General features: G+C 41.9%; 2 protein-coding genes across 12 annotated transcripts in view; one reads left to right on the forward strand and one right to left on the reverse strand.

Moving 5' to 3' along the window:
* The window catches only part of LOC122173709 (uncharacterized), a 135562-nt gene extending 134205 nt beyond the window's left edge, over positions 1-1357 (reverse strand). For 5 of the 10 annotated variants that reach the window (XR_010601371.1, XR_010601370.1, XR_010601372.1 and 2 more), the window contains exon 1: positions 1090-1357. The gene's annotated coding sequence lies outside the window, so the exon portion shown is untranslated. The remainder of the gene's footprint in view (positions 1-1089) is intronic. The other 5 variants (XM_065596448.1, XM_065596449.1, XR_010601369.1 and 2 more) reach the window with 4 other exon arrangements.
* A 200-nt stretch (positions 1358-1557) lies between these two features.
* Positions 1558-24551, forward strand: TMEM184C (transmembrane protein 184C). Of its 2 annotated transcripts, XM_005284271.5 has the most exons (10): positions 1558-1926; positions 6653-6783; positions 6880-6916; positions 9757-9962; positions 15695-15769; positions 18272-18365; positions 19221-19333; positions 20129-20228; positions 21872-22043; positions 22533-24551. In XM_005284271.5, the coding sequence occupies exons 1-10, from the start codon at positions 1810-1812 to the stop codon at positions 22826-22828; spliced, it is 1341 nt and encodes a 446-aa protein (XP_005284328.1). In that variant the 5' UTR covers positions 1558-1809; the 3' UTR covers positions 22829-24551. The 2 variants fall into 2 exon arrangements, with proteins under 2 accessions (XP_005284328.1, XP_005284329.1); XM_005284272.5 differs by lacking the exon at positions 15695-15769 and having other exon boundaries at positions 1563-1926.

Genomic DNA, 24551 nt, shown 5'->3' on the forward strand with positions numbered 1-24551 from the left:
CTTGCAGGCAGGGCCGGCTCTGGCTTTCTGTCCGCCCCAAGCAAAAAAAAAAAAACCAGGGCGGCCAGAACGGCAAAGCAAAAAAAAAAAAAACCTGCGGAGCAGCCGGAGCGCGGGTGCAGGGGGACTGGCTGGGGGGAGGAGGGAGCGGGTGGGAGAGAGAGAGAAGGGGGCAGCCAGGGCTACAGCAGGGCACTGCCACGCGGCCCCTCCCGCTGCGCCGCCTCCTGCGAGCGCTCCGCTCCGGTCTGCGGGGAGGGAAGGAAGAGAACTGCCCTGTAGGTTGCTCTGGTTCTCTGCGCCACCGCCCCCTACCGGACGGCCGGAGCAGAACAAAAAAAAAAGCCACCGTGCCACCCTAGGATTGGGCAGAATGCCGCCTCGAACAATCTGCCGCCCCAAGCACCAGCTTGCTCAGCTGATGCCTGGAGCCAGCCCTGCTTGCAGGATTAATCCCTTAGTGCATTCCCAGCTCCTGCTCTCTGTGATGCAAGAAAACATATGTCCACAAATTACCAGTAGCGATAAAAAGCTTTAGCCCCTAATTTGCTTACCCTGTACCTTTTGTAGTCATTTAAACATTATCTAATTTAGGATAAAAGGCTGAAAGGTTAGCCGGTGTTAACTACCACCTTCTAAAAAAGTCAAACGTAAATAAAGCCTGCTTCCCTTAACATGTTACACTGCTCAAATTAAAATCTGGCAGGAGTTTAGCATTTAGCCCCACCAGTTTAGCATGTGTTTAAGTACCTTGTCTTCTTGACCAGAGGGTTAGAAGCTATTAGTTGGGTAACGCAATTTAACAACATATGCTCAACCCTAATCTAGCCAAGGCCTTGATGGCTGTCTACAGTGCAAGGCAATTGTGATTTGAGCCTGTCTTTTAATAAGAAGACTGACAAACCAGCCCACTTTCTTTTAAACAATGTAAGAGTGTTAAAACAAACAAACAAACAAACAAAAAAACCTCATCTCCATAGTGGCACCTCCCTATTACTGAGCTGTGCAGTAAGTGAGCACAAGGGATTTAACCCCAAACAGGCTGTATATAGACCAAGCTCCATCCTGGAGGGAAGCGGCCCCAATCACCTCTATCGAGGAAGCATCTTCCCCCCTTAACAAGTCACCCCGAGAGCCGGACCTGCTGCTGGCGGATGCCCCGCTCTGAGCATACGGTGGCAATGCCCGGGGGGAGCAGGGGCCCCCGGGACAGGCGCTGCCCCGCTCTCCTGCCCGAGCAATGGCCAGACGCCGCCGGGCGAGGAGCGAACGGCCGAGAGCAATGCTCTGGGGCCTGCGACTGGGAGGGGCTAGGACAGACCAATGCTCTGGAGCGATGGGGGGGAAGCAGGTGCGAGAGGCCAGCGTGGACGGAGGGTAAAGGCACGTACTGTATAAACAAATCACTGATTCATGGATCAATCGACCCCCCCCACCCTACCCCACCCCAGGGACTGACGTTTTTGCTGCCCAATCAGAGAACAAGAAGGGCGGGATAGCGAAAGGTACGCCACACAGGCAGCCAATCAGCGCTGGACTGTGGCGTGGTTGAGCCAGGAGCCGGAAGTGTGGTTAGGCGGAGGGGCGGAAGTGGTGCTTGGAGCTGAGAGCCTGACTGAGGAGGTGGGGCAGGTCCGGGCCGCGTCCCGCAGGGGGGCGGTGAGATGGGCCGGCCGCCCGGTGAGTCCCGGCCGGTGGTGTCCCCGCCGCTCGCGCGCTCCAGGCCGGCTCCCAGCACCTGAGCCCGCCGCGCCGGAGCCGTGGGTGGTGGAGACAGGGAGGCGCCGCTCCCCGCTCTCTGTCGGGACCATGCCGTGCACCTGCGGCAACTGGCGGAGGTGGATCCGGCCGCTGGTCGTTGTTCTCTACGTTGTGGGGCTGCTGGTGGCGGTTCCCTTGTGCGTGTGGGAGCTGCAGAAGCTGGAGGTAAGCGGCCCCCGCTGCCTCCCTCTCTCCCCGCGGAGAACCGAGGGGCAGGGGTGCGCGCGTGCGGGGCCTGGCTGGGCGAGCGTGGCAGCACCACGGCGTCGATCCGGGCACGACATAAACAAACAAGGCTGTAGCCTTAGCGTGGGCTCCCCTGGTTTGCATACACGCCGATGGGCTTCCCCGTTTGCTAGGCTGGCGTCAGCACAGAGCGCTGGACTTTGAAAACAAAATTAACGTTCACACCTTCAACTGCCATGAGTAAAACTGCGTGTATAATCCTATCATTTTCCTGTCCACGGGGGCACACACTGTGCATCTTGGCAACAGTTCTCCTATTTCAGTCTTGCATTTGGTCCAGCGACGAATCTAATGCCTTGCTCAAAACAATCATCTTGAGGCTCATTTCCTGTTATTTACTCCTTGTAGTTAAACCTAATGTTACCTTCATAAATACAAAATCTTATTTATAAATCCTGTCTGCAGATTTATAGTTTGTGATGTCATAAAAAGAAAGTGACATCAGAAAAGTTAATTGAAAGTTCCCAATGTAAAGCCCATTAACTATGAAGTCCAGCTCTTTCAGAAGTCTTATTTTTTATACCTAGTGCTAGTATCAACATATGAAAGGACACAGACTCAAAATCTGCTAAGTAAAAAAAATAATTAATTAAAGTTACTACCTTCTCTTGAGGCTATGCCAATTTTTGTGGATTTAAAGATAACACAAACAGTAGCACATGAATGACTGAATGGAAACTGTGAAAACTAACTGTATTCAAGTGCTGATAAAAGCACAAAGTAAACAATGGAAGAAAATATTTTTCTCTGTTCTCCTTCAGGATCAATAGTCTTAGGTATTTTAACAATAGTGAATTAAACATTCAGGCATAAGTGATTAAGTTGACTGTTTCCCTTTAAAAGTGATGTCATTTGCCACTCAAGCATGGATGGGAGTCTGTCAATGCAACATGCTGAACCAGTTTCAAAGCTTTTTATACGAGTTTAATAGTCTAATCAAATAAATTATTTAAAATCAACTTGTTTTAAATAAGAGAAAATAGGTTTGAAACCTGTCTATGACATGAATTTAGTATGCATTAGGCTCACGTGGTGGGTGTGTGTGTGTATATATACACATACCACCATATATGTGTGTGTGTGTGTGTGTGTGTGTATATATAGTGTGTGTGTGTGTGTGTATATATATATAAAACCCTTCATTTAAACTAGAAATACACTTTAATAAAGACTGATTTCTGTTGAAGCCAAAGGGGAGGCAGCCTGCTGTGAGCCTGTGGGGCAGCCAGACTCCCTCCTGGGAGCTGTCAGCAGAGCTGGGAGACCAGGGCTTCTCCCCTCTTCGTTCCTTGCCAGTGCTGAGGGAAGCCACCTTGGGCTCCTCAACCCTTGGGAGGGGGGTCCAGCTGCATTGGCTTCTTGGCCCCTCTACCCTGTTCCCTCTTTTTGAAATTGACAAGTCTGTTTGACTCCCAACAGAGGGAATGGGCGCAGGGGCTTCTCACCCTGGCTCCCAGCTGGGAGCGGAGTCCAAAGCCGCCAGGGCTTCTTGTTCCTAGCTAGGAGCCAGGGGTAGTGGGGAGCCACAAGTGCTTCTTGCCCCTGACTCCGAGCTGGGAGTGGGGTCCATTCTGGCTCCCATCCCAGAGCAGGGTTCAGCTGGGCTCTAGCTGCCCAGCTTCCTTGTCAATTTCACAGCTCCTGCCATGAAATTGACAAGAGAAACAATAGCTGATGTAAAGGGAGGCAGTCTACACGGACACTTTGTCCTCCTAACTACACCGACATAAGCCTTACGCCTCTCATGGAGGTGGAGTTATGTTGGTGTTGGTGGGAGGAAGGCTGTAATATAGACACTGACATAATTAGGTCAACATAACCTAACTGTAGTGTAGACTGGTCCTAAGTGAGTAAAAGACAAGTAATCTCAGTTTTTTTCCCTCCACTTTCACTGCCTGCTGTTTATGCTGTGTGAGTGAGAGAAAATAAGTACTCATAATTTCTACCTTATTTCAACCTTATGTTTGTTTTCCACATCATGAAATGCTTTCTTCTCTATTTATAAATAATACTAATATTCTTCTCTATTTATAAATAATAGGCATATCTCCATATATTATCTCCTAGAACTGGAAGGGACCCTGAGTCCAGCCCCCTGCCTTCACTAGCAGGACCAAGTACTGATTTTTGCCCCAGATCCCTAAGTGGCCCCCCTCAAGGATTGAACTCACACCCCTGGGTTTAGCAGGTCAATGCTCAAACCACTGAGCTATCCCTCCCCCCAAGGGATAAACTTATCCTGTTTATAAGTGTTCCTAACTATCAAAATTTATTCTAAATTGTGAGTTCTCACTAGTCAGACAACTGTGTTCCTTCTTAGATTATAAATAAAATTTCCTTGTTTTACCCAAGCTCTGAGAGCAAGTTGCATTTCTATATTCCTTTTTGCATTTTAAATTTGATCATTCTGTGTTCACACGTAAAAGCTTCTCTCAGAAATGTTATCTTCCTCTCTATATAGTCCCTGGGACTTCATTGTTTCATCCCACCATGCTGCTTAAGCACACCTCACCTTGCTCGACTTAAGCCTCAGCTTTATACCATTGCACTGGACAGTAACTTCAAACCTTCAACACCTGCTAACTAACCCTACACAACCTTTATGGTATTGAGGCTGTTCTATTCAATATATATACATCCTGTGGCTATTATTATTGAAACAATAATTAGAAGTACAATAAAAATTTAGCATTGAGCTTACAGTGACCACCTGATTTGAAGTTGTTCTCTTCGATCTCAAAAGATAGGAATTTTCAAAATGGAGAGGGGTAACTAGTAGTGTTCCCCAAGGGTCAGTCCTAGGACCAATCCTATTCAACTTATTCATAAATGATCTGGAGAAAGGGGTAAACAGTGAGGTGGCAAAGTTGGCAGATGATACTAAACTGCTCAAGAAAGTTAAGACCAAAGCAGACTGTGAAGAACTTCAAAAAGATCTCACAAAACTAAGTGATTGGGCAACAAAATGGCAAATGAAATTTAATGTGGATAAATATAAAGCAATGCACATTGGTAAAAATAACCCCAACTATACATACAATATGATGGGGGCTAATTTAGCTACAAATAATCAGGAAAGAGATCTTGGAGTCATCGTGGATAGTTCTCTGAAGGCATCCACGCAGTGTGCAGCGGCAGTCAAAAAAGCAAACAGGATGTTACGAATCATTAAAAAAGAGAGAGAATAAAACGGAGAATATCTTATTGCCCCTATATAAATCCATGGTACACCCACATCTTGAAACCTGCTTACAGATGTGGTCTCCTCATCTCAAAAAAGATATGCTGGCATTAGAAAAGGTTCAGAAAAGGGCAACTAAAATGATTAGGGGTTTGGAACGGATCCCATATGAGGAGAGATTAAAAAGGAGACTAGGGGGGGGATATGATAGTTATATAAAATCATGAGTGGTGTGGAGAAAGTGAATAAGGAAAAATTATTTACGTGTTCCCATAATATAAGAACTAGGGACCACCAAATGAAATTAATGGGCAGCAGGTTTAAAACAAATAAAAGGAAGTTCTTCACACAGCGCACAGTCAACCTGTGGAACTCCTTGCCTGAGGAGGTTGTGAAGGACTATAACAGGGTTTAAAAGAGAACTAGATAAATTCATGGAAGTTAAGTCCATTAATAGCTATTAGCTAGGATGGGTAAGGAATGGTGTCCCTAGCCTCTGTCAGAGGGTGGAGCTGGATGGCAGGAGAGAGCTCACTTGATCATTACCCGTTAAGTTCACTCCCTCTGGGACACCTGGCATTGGTCACTGTCGGTTGACAGGATACTGGGCTAGATGGACCTTTGGTCTGACCCAGTATGGTCATTCTTATTCTATACTCATTCATTAAGTATGGTTCTTAAATTTACATTAAAGATTTGGAGTGTTGTCTATCTCAGTTGAGTACCGTGCTCTTTTAATTGATTCCTTAAAGTGACATTATGTCATAAATTAAATAGAATAATATTGTTATTTAGTTGTAGTTCCTTGTTGAACATACACTTGCTTTGTGGTATTGTTTCCTCTGATTTTAATTAATTTTTATGCTAATTTTTATTTTTTGATAGTTTTAGAATTTATTTTTAATATTTTTATATAATCAATTATTGTATCATTAATTTACCTTTTTACCTTTTACATTGTGTAATACTTTCTCTTAGTTGCAATCATATTTCCCATATTCATTTTAATTTCCTTCCATTATTAATTTTATTAACAACTTTAATTTATTATAAAGTTGTTTCTTTTCGTTGGTTGGCATCCCCTACTGTATGAGAAGAAGAACCAAAGGGAACTTAATGTGGGATCACTCACTGGATTAGTCTCATAACTGAACAACTATCAATATTTCTATCTTTGGTTTTGTTTCTCCCATGTATCAATATAGATGCTTTGATTTTAATTTGGCAATTCTTATTTCCTGATGCGCAACACTTTTAAACACTTAAACACACCAGTTTCACTCTCACGGATGTTTGCTGAATTCCCGCTCTTATACTTTATTTTATATGTTCAGTGCATAATCCTGTTGTATCATTTAAAAAAAACATACTTCAAAAACTGATTAAAATGGTAATTTACTGTACCTGTATCACTAACATTACATTTTTTGTATTTGTGCTGTTCTTCCTTCTCTCCCTTCTAAGGTTGGAATTCATACCAAGGCATGGTTTATTGCTGGAATTTTTCTACTGATGACTATACCCATTTCTCTCTGGGATATATTGCAACACTTAGTTCATTATACTCAACCTGAATTACAGAAACCAATAATAAGGTAACACTTTACATATTTTGTTGCTAATATTAAATTTCATTCCTGGTGATGAAAATACTTGCAATAATCTCAGATGTTCTTTTGTCATCAATACAGGATTCTATGGATGGTGCCGATTTACAGTTTAGACAGCGTAAGTGTATTCTTTCCAGTTTCTAGTTTGGAATTCACTGAACTATTGTATTTTGCTTGCTCTGGGGGAAATGGAAACCAGTGTAACACATCACAGAAACAATGCTAATGTGAAATCATTGCTATAAACCTGATAGTTTTTCAAGTGGCCTCTGCACATTCCTACTCGTGGGGTGTGCCAACAATGCAGCTCTGGTGATGGAACCTAGCAGTGACTGCTGGAGAACTCTCATGCACCCTCCTAGCCTTCCCCTCACTGTTCCTGAACTTTCTGAGGGCAAGATTGTAAAAGGGGAGTGGTGCTCTGTCCTCCTCGGTTCTTTTCAACTGCAGTACCAGACGGACCAGGAACCTCTCTAGCTTCGTCAGAGATTCCGTGCCTTAGTTATATTTATTAATAAGTTAGGATTCATAATTTTTGATAGGATTTTTGTTTTTATTTATAAAGATATTTCTTTTAAGCTTTATTAGTTCCTGCACCTTGATATGAGTTCACAGATCCAAAGGAGATAGAAGGCCTGATTCAAGAGGGGTGCTTCTTGTCATGCTGTATTCCCCAATCTGGACACACACATGAGGTGTCTGGCATGCTTGGAGGAAAAATAGTATCTTTTGCAGCATGCAATCTACAGCACCTTCACTCCAAGAGCTCGCAAAGAGTGCTAAATCAGTCCCCAAATCTTGCTGGTCTAGGAGGCTCTAGCAGCCTAACCTGGTTCCAGATACTCAGAATTTATGAATACTATAAGGCTTTCATTGGCTCCTTTCCCCTTGGAGAATAAAAAGAGCAGTCTAAGATCCCACTGAAAGTACTGTTCTCCATTCCTGGAGTGAAAACAAAACCAAAGGATCCTAAGCCATCCGAGCATGATATTGGACACAGCGGAACCCCACGTGTCAGCCTCTACTAACAGAGGCTATCTTCATGAGTGCACTCCTTTGGTTCCCCATAAGTATATTGCACAATACACCGTTTCTGTTAGCAGAGCCAAGCAACGTTCCAAATCCCTTTCAGATACTACAGGGTTACAATAGCTATTCTAGATCCATCCTGGTAGTACATTGTGTTACAGTCAAAGGACTTAATTCTTCCATTTCTTAATCTCTTTTCAAGAGAGGAATGTGGAGTGACCAAGCAAAGGAGCTAGCTGACCAAGGAGGGAGGGAACAGCAATAGAGGCTAGCTGGGACGTTCTGTGAAGAGAAATAGCATGAGAAGGAGTGGTAGAGGATAATTACTGTAGATTTTTGCCTTGCAAAAAATCACAAATATGATGTCCTCACTGAAGAGTTGTGTTCTTGTCAAGTTTCTTCAGTGTTTTTGATACACAAAAAAATTAGACTTGGGGTTTTTTTGAATGAGAAATTATGTCTCTTCCCCCTCTTTAACTGAAGGGGATTTTGCTCAGATTTCTACAAAAAATGTGCCTTTGGGTAGAGACCAAGTTTAGAAAACTTCAGCCCAAACATGAATATTTCAGATAGCTTATATCTGCAAAGAGCAGGAAGGAAGAACCTAATGGAAGTTATTAGTTATTTAAACCAATACTGTTATAGCTCATGTTGTTACATGACTTGTCTGCTACAAATATGTCTCAGCTGTGTAAAAGGTAGTTGGTATCTTTAGAAATGTGACTAGCATATTTTAAAACTTGTACCCACGTTATGGATGATCTAACTGAAGCACAGAGGCTGGCAGCCAAGTGGGTGGCAAAATTGGGAATAAACCCCCAATAAGTACATAAGTATGGCTCCTTTTAAGATACAGTTGCATAATTTCTAGTCTAATCCTCTGTCTTTGGTTGCTTATACATTTATGAAACTGTCTTGGAGTAAGATTTCTTATTTACATTAAACAAAAGTCTTTATTGTGGAGTTATGGGGTATCTGTGTGAAACATACTTTTCACATTAAAAACTTGCAACTTATTTTAAGAACTCCAACCCTTAAACGGGGGAGTAGACAGTTGAAATTTTCATGGAAATAGCCATCACTGCAAAGTGCTTGGATATATTAGGGGAAATTGTTTTTTTGATAGAGCTATGAACCTCTGAAAACTGAACTTCGTTCATATACTAAAAAATGCTACTGGTCTATAGCACTTCCTAAAACAGTGAAGGTAGGCTGCACTAGAATGCATACATACAGCTTCTAAGTCCTCTAGTACTGCAGAACAATTGGGACTCCTTTCCAGATGTTTGGGGGGAATGTCATACCTGGCAAAAGAGAGCCTGCTACTGCTTACTGTTGGGCAATGAGAAAAAGAATGGGAGTCAGGATGTCACAAGGTCTGTTTCAGACTCTCACTAGTTGGCCTTAATTCTCTGCACTTCATAATCTATTTTAGCTCTTTTGAAAAAGAAGGATGCTTTTGTGATTAAATCGCCGGACTGGGACTCAGATATGGGTTCAGTTCAATGTTCTAACTCTTCCCCTGTGTGACTTTAGGCAAGCTATTTAATCTGTGTAGTAAGTAATCTGTGCCTCAGTTTCCCATATGTAAAATGGCAATAATGCTATTTGTCACAAAGCCCATGGGAGAATAAATCAATATTGTGAGACTCTCAGACGAGGTGTCCACTAGACAGGAAATTCTAAGCTCTGACTGAGGTGTTAGGCAACAACGGTAGGATATTGTCTAGCCAAATAGTGCCAGTTTATGGAATGAAAAAGTGCAACTTTAACTCCCTCCCTTGTATAATACACAGTTTTCAATTACTTTTTGGGTATGCCAGGGATACTGTCCATAAAAGTAATTTATATGAAAAGTATTCAGTCTATACTTGGATTCAATTGTTTTACTTGAATGCAACTTTTTAATGTCTCCATATTTTCTTACAGTGGATAGCTTTGAAATATCCCAACATTGCAATATATGTGGATACCTGTAGAGAATGCTATGAAGCATACGTCATCTACAATTTTATGGTATTCCTTTCAAATTATTTAACCAACCGGTATCCAAATCTGGTATTAATCATAGAAGCCAAAGATCAGCAGAGACATCTACCTCCCCTTTGTTGTTGTCCATCATGGGCTATGGGAGAGTGAGTACATTATAGTATCTTTATATTAATAATATCTTGAACGGTTAATACTGTGTACTTCGATACAGAAGATACTGTTGCTCATATTTAGTACTATAGTTGATGCTACCTAGCTAAGTGAATTTACAATGTGCACACAGTACAGAGGGTTTGGTTTACCACTTCTGAGCGGGTTGTGGAAAGTCTTTTCAGTTAGCTGTAAACATTACAGAATTAGATGTTTTTAGATGATAACTAATTAACGTGTATGATACTGAAAGAGACTTCCTTATTTTCCAAAAATAGGTATGAAAGCAACATTCATCATGGAGAACAGGTGCTTCTCTTGAATTTGCCTTTTTTGGGGGCACACTATTTTCCAGCAGTACCCTAGAGCAGGGGCCAAATCCTGTTACTGTAGACTTACTCATGCAGTGTAGCTTCATTGACTTCACTTCAACAACTAATGTGAGTAAGATGAGCAGGATTTGGCCCACTAACTGATGTTTCTGGTTGCTTCATCTGGTGAACAATATGTCCTCTTTCTCCTGTTTGATATTTTGATAAAGCTGAAATATCATGAGTTTTTCAGAATGACTTTGTTTATGACTAAGCAAATGTTTTGACATTGTTAGTGACTGTATCCTATAACACATCTGAAATAGAACTCTAGTGTGCTGTGTAATAGTCAGTTTTTTTGTGGCTGAAGGAAAGGAAGCATTGAATATTTCTTTCTATAGGTCAATGTTCTGTAGGGTGAAATAAAACAATCTGCCAGTCTGTATTCCATAGTGCAGTGGTTCTCAACCAGGGGTACGTGTACCCCTTGGGATAATCGGAAGTCTTCCAGGGGGTACATCAACACATCTAGATATTTGCCTAGTTTTACAACAAGCTATATAAAAAGCACTAGAGAAGTCAGTACAAACCAAAATTTCATAGACAATGATTTGTTTATACTGACTTGTTTACTATACATGAAATGTAAGTACAGTATTTATATTCCAATTGATTTATTTTATAATTATATGGTAAAAATGAGAAAGTAAGCAATTTTTCAGTAATAGTGTGCTGTGATACTTTTGTATTTTTATGTCTGATGTTACACGTTTTTAAGTGAGGTGAAACTTGAGGTACACAAGACAAAATCAGACTCCTGAAAGGGGTATGGCAGTCTGGAAAGATTGAGAGCTACTGCCATTGTGTAATGTATGATGGCATCACAGAGACTTGGTGGGATAAATCTCATGACTGGAATATTGGTGTAGAGAGGTATAGCTTTTTCAGAAAAGACAGGCAGGATAAAATGAGAAGAGGTATTGGATTATACATCAAGGATATGTAGCACCCCCTCTCCACCCGGTTACCTTCTTTAATGCCAATCTGCTTACAGGTGTTAATGGACAGGTTTGGGTTCTTCTGCATCCCACCACCCACTTAGCAGGGTGTGTCTTTATTTTTTCCTATGAATTTATTTGGCGGTGCCTCCGCCCCCATCACCCCTTCCTGGCAGGGTCACCAGGGCAGCTTGGGAGGAAAATTCTAACCACAGGGTAATCCCCACTTACTTGCCAGATAGTTGGAGACGTCCAAGAAATAACACCAATATACAATATATTCAACACAATAATTATATTAAACAGGAGACAAATGTAACATAGCAGGGTAAAACACTATTTTTAGAGTCACGGTGCCCACGCTGATAATACCCGTGACTTTCCCCTATCACGTGACCTGATGTAGCAAATATAAGATTAGTGTCCCGTTGGTACGTGTACTTTGTTGGGGCCCTTGATGATCTATGACCACAAAATTCTTCCCTGCAGTGGTTTAGCAGTGTGGCTTACTGGGTTCAGTACAGGCCAAAGGACTCACAAGTAGGAGGAGGTGTAAGTCCCTCCACAGGTTTAATATGCAGCTAGTTATAAAATCCCCAAACCCTTACTCGCTGTCTTGAGGACACAGTTCAGGGAGTAGGGGGTCCCCAAAATAAATTCCCTGACTGACTGACTAAAAGATGGTGCACTCTCAAACTCCATGAATGATCCTCAGGTTCAGAGATGACTCTGAACTCCTCAGTCACTGCAGAGGGGCTGATCTCTGCTGGCAGGAATCAGGCTGCTTCGGTCCCAGGATTTCCCCTTACCGCAAAGAGGTGCAGGGCTCAAGGTGCAGATTGCACAACTGTACTAAAATCCAAACTGTAGTCTCCTAGCCCAGCATCCAGACACACACACACACAGCAGGCAGCAGCCCTGGACTAGCAGACAGAGCAGAACTGACCATGTGGTGACTGGTCTCATCTAGGGAGCTGGAGAGCTAACTCAGCCCGGCTGGGGGAGTTTCCCAGCAAAACTGTACAAACTGGGAATCATCAGTGGAGACGGAAAAACCCTGCTGATCTTGCTGTCAGGTCCCTAGAGGCCAGCTCTCAGGAGGAACCCTGCATGCAGGCCTGGGACTCGCCAGCTCTCCACACAGCCAGTCCTGCCCTTGCCCTGGCTGGCTCCAGACTGACTAAAAATGGCTTCTCCCCTTTCCTGAGCTACCTATTGGTTGCTGGGCAGACTCTGAGTCTGCCTTGACTCCCCCTCCCTACCAGGGACAATGTGCCTCTCTCTGAGCTGCCAGCAGACAGAGCCCCAGGAATCCAGGTAATCTCCTTGGAGGTTACAGATGTGTACATTTGTTCTGAGATCCAGAGGGAGGTGGGAGGTAGACCAGTTGAGAGTCTCTGGGTAAAGATAAAAGGGGTTAAAAAATAGGGTGACATCATAGTACAGGTCTATTATAGATCACCACTCAGGAAGAAGAGGTGGATGAGGCATTTCTAGAACAAATGACAGAAATATCCAAAACATTAGGACCCGATAGTAATGGGGGACTCTAACGGCCCAGACATCCATTGAAAAAATAATAGGGCAAAATGCAAAATTTCTAATAAGTTCTTGGAATGTATTGGGGACAATTTTTTGTTCCAGAAAGTGGCGGAGGTAACTAGGGGGACAGCCATTTTAGGCTTGATTATGATACAATAGGGAAGAATTGGTAGCAAATCTGAAGGTGGGACACAATTTAGATGAAAGTAATCATGAAAATGAAGACGTGAGAGCTGCAGAATAAAGATAATGGACTTAAAAAAGCAGACTTAAACTCAGAGATAAGATCCCTTGGGAAGCAAATCTAAGGGAAAAGTTGTTCAGCAGACTTGGCAGTTCCAAAAGGAGACAATATTAAAGGCAAAACTGCAAACTATCCTGATGTGAAGGAAAGGTAGGGATACTAGTAAGAGGCCAATATGGCTCCATTAGGATCTGAAAAATCAAAAAGGAATTCTAAAAGAAGTGGAAACCTGGACTGATTGCTAAGGAGGAGTACAAAAGTATAGCACAAGCATGTCAGAACAAAATCAGGCTAAAACACAAAAAGCAAGGGACATAAAAGGCAATAAAAGAAGTTATTTAAATTCATTAGGAGTAAAAGAAACACAAAGGAAAGTGTTGGTCCTCTGCTTAGCAGGGAAGGAGAGCTCATAACTGATGGCATGAAGACAGCTAAGGTCTTTAATACCTCTTGCTTCAGTCTTCACTAAAAAGGTTAATTGGTGACCACTCAACACAATTAATTTTAATGACAAGGGGGAAGGAATATGAGTCAAAATAGAGAAAGAACATATTAAAGAATATTTAGATACGTTAGAATGTATTCAAGTCGTCTGGGCCTGATGAAATTCATCTGATGGTACTTTAAGGAAATAGCTGAAGCCATCTCAGAACCTGTAGCAATTATCTTTGAGAGTTCCTTGAGGATGAGTGAAGTCCCAAAAAACTAGAGAAAGGAAAACATAGTACCTATCTTCATCTAGGGAATCGTAAACCAGTCAGTCTAACTACGATAGCTGGAAAGATACTGGAAACAATTATTAATCACTTAGTAAGCACTTAGAAGATAATAGTGTTCTAAGGAGTAGCTAGCATGGATTTGTCAAGAACAAATCATGCCAAAGCAACCTAATTTCCTTCTTTAAGAGGATTACTGGCCTAGTGGATGGGGGAAAAGTAGTAGATGTAATATATCTTCATTTTTTAGTAAGGCTTTTAATACAGTTCCACGCGGTATTCTCATAAGCAAACTATGGGAATGTGGTCTAGATGAAATTACTCTTAAGGTGAGTGTACAGCTGGCACAAAGACCATACTTAAAGAGTAGCTATCAATGGGTTGCTGTCAAACTGGGGGCAGGCATTTAGTTAGGGTTACCATATTTTGAGCCTCCAAAAAGAGGACACTCCACGGGGCCCCGGCCCCAGCCCCGCCCCCAGCCCCGTCCCAACTCCGCCCCCTCCCCTGCTTCCCGCGAACATTTGATTCGCGGGAAGCCTGAAGCAGGTAAGGGGGAGGATGGGGGGAGGAGGCGCGGCCCAGTCTGGCCCCCCCCGGCGTCTCCAGCCTGGGTCGGCTCGGGCCCTGGGGTGCCAACCCCCGGCTGAGCACCCCCGGCCCGCCCAGCACCGCATGTCCCAATTTTCCCGGACATGTCCAGCTTTTTGGGATTTCCCCCCGGATGGAGATTTGAAGCCCAAAAAGCCGGACATGTCCGGGAAAATCCGGACGTATGGTAACCCTAATTTAGTGGGATTCCACTGGGGTCAGTCCTGGGTCTGGTACTAGTCAATATTTTCATTAATGACTGGGATAGTGGACTGGCGAGTTAAGTTTATAAAATTTGCAGATGACACCAAGCTGGGAGGGGTTGCCCAGCCCTTTGGAGAAATAGAATTCAAAATGACTTTGACAAATTGGAAAATTGGTCTGAAATCAACAAGATGAAATTCAAAGTACTTCGAAGTGCAAAGTACTTTACTTCAGAAGGAAAAATTCAAATGCACATCTACAAAAGAGAAAAAAATTGTCTGTGTGCTAGTACTGCTGAAAAGGATATATGGGTTATAGTGGATCACAAATTGAATGATTAACAAATCATTGAAAAAGACTAATAATATTCTGGAGTGTATTAAAAGGAGTGCTGTTTAAAAGATATGGGAGGTAATTGTCCCACTCGACTGGGTACTAGTGAGGGCTCAGCTGAAGTACTCTGTTGAGATCTGAGCACCACACTTCAGGAAAGATGTGGACAAATTGAAGAGAGTCCAGAGGAGAGCAACAAAAATGATAAAAGGTTTAAAAAACCTGACCTATAAGGAGAGGGTTAAAAAGCTGAATATGGTTAGTTTTGAGAAAAGAAGACTGGGGGCGGGGAGAGGTGCCTGATAAATTTTGAAATATGTTAAGGGCTGTTATAAAGAAGATAATGATCAATTGTTTTCTGTGTCCATTGAAGGTATGACAAGAAGTGATGGGTTTAGTCTGGAGCAAGAGAGAAATAGGTTAGATATTAGGAAAAATTAGTTAAGCTGTGGTATAGGCTTCCAAGGAATCTTGTGGAATCCCCATCACTGGAAGTTTTTTAAAAACAGGTTGGACAAACACCTGTCAGGGATGGTTTACTTGGGCCTGTCACCGTGCAGGGGGCTGGACTGAATGATTTCTCAGTGTCCTTTCCAGCCCTACATTTCCATGATTCTATGAATTGTTGCATAATGGTTGTATGATATTTGAGCTAATTACTGAAACATTCTGGAAGTAGATTAGCTTGAAGTAAAGTTTGAATTTAGTGAAAACACTAAGGACAGGGATTTTTCATGAGTTGATTTTTCTTACGTTTCTTAAGTGATGAATTCTGTTTGTTTGCAGAGTTTTATTATTTAGATGTAAACTAGGCGTGCTGCAGTACACTGTTGTCAGACCACTTACCACCATTATTGCTCTGTAAGTATGCTCATAAAGAATTTATCTTGTCTTTGGGATATAATCTTTGAGCTACACTGGAAATGACTCTTTACACGGTTGGTTTTTATATTTGAATTGATGGAATCTAAAAGCATAACTTTTCTGTTTTGCTCTGTTGTAAGTGGAGCTGAAGCTGACTTAACTATATCAACCTGTGACTTCTTTGTGACCTCTGCTCACCATTTTCTGAGCTCAGGTAATGAGTATTTAACTTCTGATACAGAAAGAAGAAAAATATAAAATCCCCTATAAAAACGCTAAATTGAAAAGTCTTAAAGAATGGGCAGGCTTCCCCTTGCTTTTTTGACAAATGAGTATTTCTCAATCAGATTACATGTTAGTCGTTGAAGGTGGGTTAAACTATGCATGCAAGCAATTTGACTGTGTGCCCTCCTGGAAATCTGAAATAATTTTAAATCCTAAACTTGGTGATAAAAGAATGTCACCTGTAAAAACTGAGTTAAATTTGAAGTTACTGTAATTACTATTAGTGTTGCGTAATTTCCAAATATTTGTGTCCTTTGTGAATTGTAGCATAGACTTTATTTAAACCAGCTGTACAGTAACTCCTCACTTAACATTGTCCCAGTTAACATTGTTTTGTTGTTACGTTGCTGATCTATTAGGGAACAAGGTTGTTTAAAGTTGCGTAATGCTCCCTTATAACGTCCTTAGGCAGCTGCCTGCTTTGTCCACTGCTTGCAGGATTCTCTGGAAGAGCAGCCTTTTCTTGTGGGGATTAGAACCGGGGGGGGCTGGCAACCCCCCCCCATCAGCTCCCCTAAATTTCGGGTAAGGTATGTGGCTTGGCAGCTGCCCAGCAGCAGTTCAGGTGGCCCTCCCCGCACTGCACTACCATGCTGCTCTGGCCCTGCCCTCTGCCTTGGAACTGCTCCCGAGAGCTTCCTGGGGGGAGAGGGGTGCTGATATCAGGATGTCCCCGTGCTCCTGCCCCCCTGCTCCGTACCATATCCCCTCTCCACAAAGCAGAGGAGCGGGACAGGGCTCAGGGACAGAAGGGAGGGAGCTATCTGGAAACTGTTGCTTCCTGTCTGAACTGGATGATCTGCTTAAAAGGGCAATGTACTTGAAGTGGCATCAGCGTGCTTAAAGGGACAATGCACGTCTCTCTCTGACTCACGCATGCACTCCCCAGCACTTTGGAAAGTCAGTGCCTGTGCAGCCATGCATGTGCTGTCAGGAGGAGGGAGTGGTGCGCTCCAGCTGGATAGCATGGGCTCCTCCTCATGTTAAGTTTTTGCAGGGAAGTGTTTTCAGCTACTGCCCTGCATCTATTGTTTCCTCCCTCCTGCCTCAGTCCATGCTGCCTTGTAGAGTGTGACGCTACATTAACAACAGCGTATTAACCCTTGAGGGTTCAGCCGAGTGCTAGTTCATCATTTAGCAGCAAGGTATTCCCTGGGAAATATTCCACCCTCTTATTTCACCACCAAAAGCTTCACAATCATTCATTGCTGTGTACAATATTAAACTGTTTATATATATATATATATATATATATATATATATATATATATATATATATATATACAATATAAGTTTTAATGTCTTTTGTCTGACAAAAAACATTTCTCTGGAACCTAACCCCACTATTTACATTATTCTTATGGGGAAATTGGATTCGCTTAACATCGTTTCGCATAAAGTCGCATTTTTCAGGAACATAACTACAACGTTAAGTGAGGAGTTACTGTATGTATGTGGACAGTTAAAATGTGTCAATGTCAGGTTTCACATGGTAACAAATGGGATCTCTTTCTGTACTGTTGAATCCATTGCAGGTGGTAAACATGTATTTCAGTTCAGGCTTCCTGTAATAGGGCTCAAAAGAATTTACTGTATACCTGAGCTAGATATGAAATACATAGTTGAGACAGTGGCCAGGTGAAAAGCCGAGCTCCATCAATTTGCTGCTGCTAGGAAAAAGGAGAATGTTGAGATTTTCTTTTAGCTGTTGTCCTTGGATCTTGGGAAGGGAGCTTGGGAAGCCTCAGTCTTTTCAATAAGTGTTTTACCAATTTAGCTCTTCTTATGCTTAGCAAAAATATGAGCAGCATCAGACAATTCTTCTTTAGTTTAAAGTTGGTTCATATTTGAAAGGTTACCTTCACAACCATAATGGCTAGAAGTTTAATTTCTTTAAATGGAAACAAATTCTGCAAAAGAAAATTGCTGGCTTAAGCTCCTGTTGCTTACCAGAAAAAACTTGAATGAGTGGGTTTTTTTTCCAGATCTGAAGGCACAGTTCCTTTTCCATTGTATAAGTACTACCATAAACTTTGCCATGTTATGTAAATTTTTGGAAGTTGTAATTTCTTCCATTCTTGTACAGGCTCTCAGCACTGGTATTAGTGAGCATAGGTTTTACATTCCGACAGCTGATCAATGGGATACTAGTTTAGCAGCACTTTTAGAAAAGAGGCTCACTTGTAAAATGGTTAATACCAAACTTTCTTCCAGAATCTGTGAGTTGATTGGTATATATGATGAAGGAAACTTTAGCTTCAAAAATGCTTGGACTTACTTGGTTATCCTTAACAACATGTCACAACTGGTGAGTACCAAGAATGTCTCTTTTTGGTGTTTTGTTCAAATTACGATTTTAAAATATTGTCAGTATCACCTGACAAACTTGTTTTGTTTCAAGATACTAATAGTAATTATTAAAATCTTCTCAAAACCATATCTACTAAATCCCCTCTACATGCATAGTAGAAGGAAAAAATGTCATTCTCTAGTATTTGATTTCTTCATTATTAGACAGTTCTGTAGAAAATATACAAAATTTGCCTTTGTGGTTAGGTGGAGAGAGAACTAAAAGGCTTAGTGTTTTAGTAAGGTAATATATAGCCTCTCACCTCTAGATCACTGATTCAAGTCCAGTCTGTCTGTAGTCACTGCAAGTCACGTGCAACTGTTTTCTTCTTGCAGTTTAAGTTAAATAATTTGAACTCATTCCAGTTTTTGGTGAACATCATAAAAAATGACACATTTGGCATTAATTGACCGCCTTGTTGGCGCTCTCAGCAGAGTCCAACATCTGAATGGGTGTGGCATTTTATCCACATATCAGTAGAGATGGTCTATCCAAGTTAGATTTGTGCTGGTGATGAAACAGTGAGCTTTGCATGGCGGCTTCCTGTGCTTTATCTTATTCTGTGGATAGACTTTACTCTTTAGGACTGTCAACGTGACACATTTCTTAAACAAATTTTAAAAAGTGTAGTCTTTAAAATGATAAGCAAAGTAGAAGTTCTTAAATACCCAAAAGAAAAACTCTAATCTATTTAGCTTTTTTCTTGCATAACATATTTTACATAATAAAACAGTTGCTTTAAAATAACTGCTTGCAAAATAAACATAATGATTTAAAAACTGTAAAAAGGTAAGAATTTTTCTTTTCCTCTAGTTTGCGATGTATTGCCTTGTGCTTTTTTATAAAGTACTGCGTGAAGAGCTGAACCCAATCCAGCCTGTTGGCAAGTTTCTTTGTGTGAAGATGGTAGTTTTTGTTTCCTTCTGGTAAGTAAATGTTTAATCAATATTGCTTGTTCCAGAACTTATTGCAGTAGAACTGAAAATGTTCAGGTCATTGATGTCAGCCAAGACGGTCAGGGATGCAACCTTATGCTCTAGGTGCCCCTAAACCTCTGATTGCCAGAAACTAGGACTGGGCAACAAGGGATGCATCACTCAATTGACCTGTTCTGTTCATTCCTTCCAAAGCAACTGGCACTGGCCAGTGTTGGAAGACCGGATACTGGGCTAGATGGACCATTGGTCTGACCCAGTATGGCCGTTCTTATGTTTAAACCACAAAAATCTACCATTGTTGAAATTCAAAGTTATCTTTTAAATTAGTGTAAAGACTTAACTAGCAAGCTTATTTAAAAGAAATATAAAGTATCTAGGCAAACTTTGTATTGTGGGAGACTTTATTCACCTACAAAACTAGAATTTTGTATTCAAAGCCTTACACACAACTCTGTATGCTAGTCAGCAGATCAGTCTGAGTGCTTGATCACATAAGGTTAACAAATAACTTGCTCTATTTCTGTTATGAGAGGCAGTGTTCCAGTGTAGAGGCACTGAACCTGGGACTCTGGGAAGCTTGGGGTTTTTGTCCAGACTCTTCCACTGTTCTCTTGTGTGATCCCATGTGAAAATGTACTACTTTGTGCCTATTTCCTCTGTTCTTTGTCTTATCTGTTTAGATTGTAAGCTGCTTAGGACAGGGACTATTTTGAAATGTGTTTTTTACAGTGTCTAGTATAATGGGTCCTTTAGGTGCTACTATAATATAAATAATCTTTATAGGCAAGCTGTACTTATTGCACTGCTGGTGAAAATTGGTGTTATTTCTGAAAAACGCACCTGGGAATGGCAAAGTGTGGAAGCTGTGGCCACAGGCCTACAGGTAAGTACACACAGCTGTTGTTTACAGGGAACTGGTAGAGGGGTAAAGAGTATTTCCAAATGAAAGTTACAAACAGGATTGCATGTTCATAGAAACTCATGTTTCCAATGTGAGAAGCCAGATTTCTGTTGCATATCGGATAGTATTATGAGTAAGGCTATGATTTTGTCACAGATATTTTTAGTAAAAGTCACAGACAGGTCTCGGGCAGTGTTCCCTCTAACTTTTCCCACACACGTGTGGAATGAATTTTATGTGCACCGATATGGAGGTGATGTGTGACACATCACCTCCATATTGGTGCACGTAACAAAATTCATGTGGTGGGGGTGGGGCCGAGGAATTTGGAGTGTGGGAGGAAGTTCTGGGCTGGGGCAGAGGGTTGGGGTACAGGGGTGTGAGGGTGCAGGCTCTGGGGTGAGACCAGGGCTCAGGGCTGGGTCAGAGGGTTGGGGTGCGGGCTCTGGGGTGGGGCTGAGGACTGTCAAAAAGTGTCAATGCAGTGGAGGAGGAGTTTGTCCGGGGCTACGGCAGGGAGAGAGGATTCCACCCAGCAGCACCTGGGCTGCGGGGGAGAGATGCCTCTCCCTGCTGCCGCAGCTCGGGGGCTGGAGCTGCAGGATAAGGGCTTCCCCGCAGGTCCGGGCCATGGCTGGATTCGGGAAGGGGCGCCCTGCGACAGGTCCAGGTCAGGTCACCCCAGCAGGTTTCGGGGCCAGGGAAGAGGCGCCCTACCCACGGCTGCGGCAAGTCATTGGGCGGGTTCCCTGAGCACCTGCGTGGCACTAAATAGGCTGTGGCGCAGCCGTGCAGATTACAAGGAACTTGGGTCATGGGCAAAAAAGAAAAATTCACGGATGCTGTGACCTGTCTGTGACTTGTACTAAAAATATCCTTCACAAAATGGGGATATGTGGGTTCCCATACCACCTGAAGCAGGCAGCTGTGTAAGGGCTAGGACCTGCGTGCAGCAGCTGGGGGCTTTGGGGTACTCCTTTGCCACCCCCGGAGGCTGGGGGGTTCCCCCTCTGCCACCCCAGAGGTACCCTGCAGCTTCCTGGCTCCGCGGGCAGTGGGAGACCCTGCAGCTTCCAAACACCACAGGCTGAAGTCATGGAGGTCACTGGAAGTCATGGATTCTGTGACATCCACGGCCTCCATGACTAAATCACACTGCTTACTCATAATTAAGGCTACAGGTCATCCTGAATGAGTGCTGAAGAACGTTATGCTCAGCACCTTGTCACATGTCATGTGTATTATAGAAATATATTTTAAATAGTCCCAACTTAGATTTTTTTTGCACATAAAATACATACATTTTTGAATACTTCTTCAAAAGATATTAATTACTGAGTGTCTACTTCCAGCAAGTCAGGATATGGGCTTGGATGCCATAAAGTGCCAAATTGGAACAGGCTGTAATAAGCCTAGTTGTCAAAGCAATCTGCCAGACTCACGTGGGCTCTTGAAATGCTGCTGGTGTACAGGGTAGTAGCTATTGGTGCCCAAAGCATCAGTTTTTCAGAGCTGAGGGAGTTCCTGTCAGTCTTGCACTGGAAATAGAGATCTAGGAATGCATATTTTGTCATGGTGATGTTCTTGCAGGACTAGATATGAATAAGTGTGTCTCCTTGTTGCAGGATTTTATCATCTGTGTGGAGATGTTCTTTGCTGCTATTGCTCATCACTACAGTTTTTCCTATAAACCTTATGTCCAAGAAGCTGAAGAAGGATCATGCTTTGATTCCTTTCTTGCAATGTGGGATATTTCTGATATTAGGGCAGATATATCTGAACAGGTTCGAAATGTTGGTAAGTGCCAAAACTGGGCTGCTGCATCAATTTTATAAAATATTTATCTTAAGGTTTTCTATTGCTACCCGTCACTGCAATATCTGAGCACCTTCCACATAAATTTGATAGCAATTGAAGGTTTTAGTAGAGTTTTTGGCACTTCTACCTTGTTGGGATAAAAATTTTGATGGGGTAGGGTTTGTGTGTTTTATTTTGGTTTTTATTACTTTGTTTTGGGGTAAACGTTTTGAGGGGGCAGGAGATAAAGATATGAATATTTAGTGGCATGTTTTCATTCTGATTCACTGAAGTCATTGTTTTTTCCATTACTACTTGTTTTTCCTACTATGGCTTGAGCCTCCCATCTTCAATGTCTGATATGTTAAGACAAAGACCAGTTTCATGAAGCACGCTTACTATTTTGTACTAAATATCTACAAAGCACCTGGCACGCTGTTTGAGCTATAAAAATAATTAATAATACTTCTTAATTTGGCACAACTTTAGGAAGAACAGTTTTGGGCCAACCAAGGAAAATATTTTTTGCTGAGGATCATGAACAAAACGAACATACAAGTTTACTGTCTTCATCTACACAAGACCCAATTTCTGATGCTGCTTCTATGCCATCTTCACCCATGAGTGGCCACTACCAGGGGTTTGGACACACTGTGACACCTCTGACTACACCTACAACAACCATGATACCTGATGGCATTTATAACACTGTTGTTGCAGAAGAGAATGAGGATTACCTTGTTCCAGGGCATAATACATCTGAGAAGCCTTTGGATAAAAGTTAAAGCCATCTCCACTTGAGTGTGCTAAAGAATCTATTCTGTGCTTTCCTACCATATTGTTTCATGATGACGTATTCCATTGCTCTTGAAGGGGTTGTTAATAGCTGGACAAACTGCAGCATGTCTCACAAACAGGAACAAAGTAAGTGGTTGGAGTCTGTTTTGAATACTGAATTTGTTTAAATTCTATAATGGATTTGAGTATATAGTGTATCAGTTGAATATAAAACATGTACGTAGTTTAAATTTCCAGCACAGATTTTAAGAATCCATTTCTTAAGAGGGATAAAGTATTTAGAAAGCTATATAGTACCTAGCATAAAAAGGGCAGTGCTATATTAAGATTACACTGGTATCTGTTAACACAGAAGATATATCTGTAAACAAATACTCTATTGCTCTTCAAATGTGTGGGATAAAGGTAGAGCTGCTAACTGGGAGACTTGATTTCAGGAATGTAATTTAAGAAACTGAATTGTGGAGACTTTTTTTATGTTAAGTTTACCTCTCCAATGAGGTGGTGACCCTGTAAATTTGGGGATAGTGTGTGGCTGGAGTACCGACTTCTTCACCTTCCCCTATACAAACACACAATTGAAACTGCTTAATTAAGTTACCCTCTCTTCCATTACAGAGCACCAATGTCTCTGGGCGTCAGCCAAAGCATCCTTTTAAAAACTAAGTTCTCCGTACAGGCCTAAGTCGTAAGAGACTGAGCCCAGAACCCCAAATTGCCATCCTTAGCATGGCAGCCCTGAGTTGCTGGGCTGCCTCCTAGAGAGGTATGGTCTGAGCACAGGATTGTGAGCCAGAAATGTATTTTAATCACAAATCTAGGCAAGTAATTTACATTTTACCAGCATTTTCCTCTGTCTTTAAAATGGGAATAACACCTACTTCACATGCATACTGGTAAGAATAATTACTGTTTGCGAAGTGTCAAACAGGAAAAGCATTTCATAAGTTGAAGGAGAAACTGACTTCTGTACTTAGAACTGCAATAAACTTACCCTACTTTGACATGTTTAAGATTTTTAAGAGAAAGGTGTCTTTCCCAACAAAAGTGTCTAGTTGTCTATTTATAGATTGTTTGTTTGTCGCTATACTGTCATCTTATGCCTCTGCTATAGCCTACGTTCAAATTCAGTAGCAAACTTGCCTTCTCATTGGGGGGAAAGTAAGATATTCATTAAAGTGGAATCAAGTAGGTAGTGTAATACGGAAGATACTAACATTACAGACTTCAGATCAAGAATAATGGCATTTATATCAGAGTTCTAAGGATTTTTTTTGCAAATCTGACGAAACCAGAGGGGTATTTTTTCTATCCCAACATCAAACTTGCATTTGCATTGCATGCTTGCAATTTGACATTTATATAGAGAAATAAAACTGGAGCAGCGTAGATGCTTTTTAAAGTGGTATCTGCAACATTCCACCAAAAAGTACTTGTGACTAACTTTTTTCCAGCATTGATACCCTTTACAGAACAGATTTTTAATTGTAACTTCTTACTCTTACAGTGAATTCATCTTAAGTGCTTTTTTGCAGTACTAGTGTTATGTAAATATTTTGCCTTATTCACTAGGCTGCATATTTTATAGCCGAAGTGGAGTATGTACTTAATGTATTTGAAGTTGTTAGAAAAGAGAGCAAATCACACTTACAATATGCCGATTCATTACCTTCATTGTAAATAAGCAAATAAAGATTTTATTTAAATGTC

The sequence above is a fragment of the Chrysemys picta genome, chromosome 5 (assembly GCF_011386835.1).
Source record: "Chrysemys picta bellii isolate R12L10 chromosome 5, ASM1138683v2, whole genome shotgun sequence".
Taxonomy (NCBI): domain Eukaryota; kingdom Metazoa; phylum Chordata; order Testudines; family Emydidae; genus Chrysemys; species Chrysemys picta.

Coding starts and splice junctions, on each gene's coding strand:
- TMEM184C (XM_005284271.5), top strand. CDS start 1,810: ATGCCGTGCACCTGCGGCAACTGGCGGAGGTGGATCCGGCCGCTGGTC. Junction 15,770..18,271: donor CTTACCACCATTATTGCTCT/GTAAGTATGCTC, acceptor ACTTTCTTCCAG/AATCTGTGAGTTGATTGGTA. Junction 18,366..19,220: donor TTAACAACATGTCACAACTG/GTGAGTACCAAG, acceptor CTTTTCCTCTAG/TTTGCGATGTATTGCCTTGT.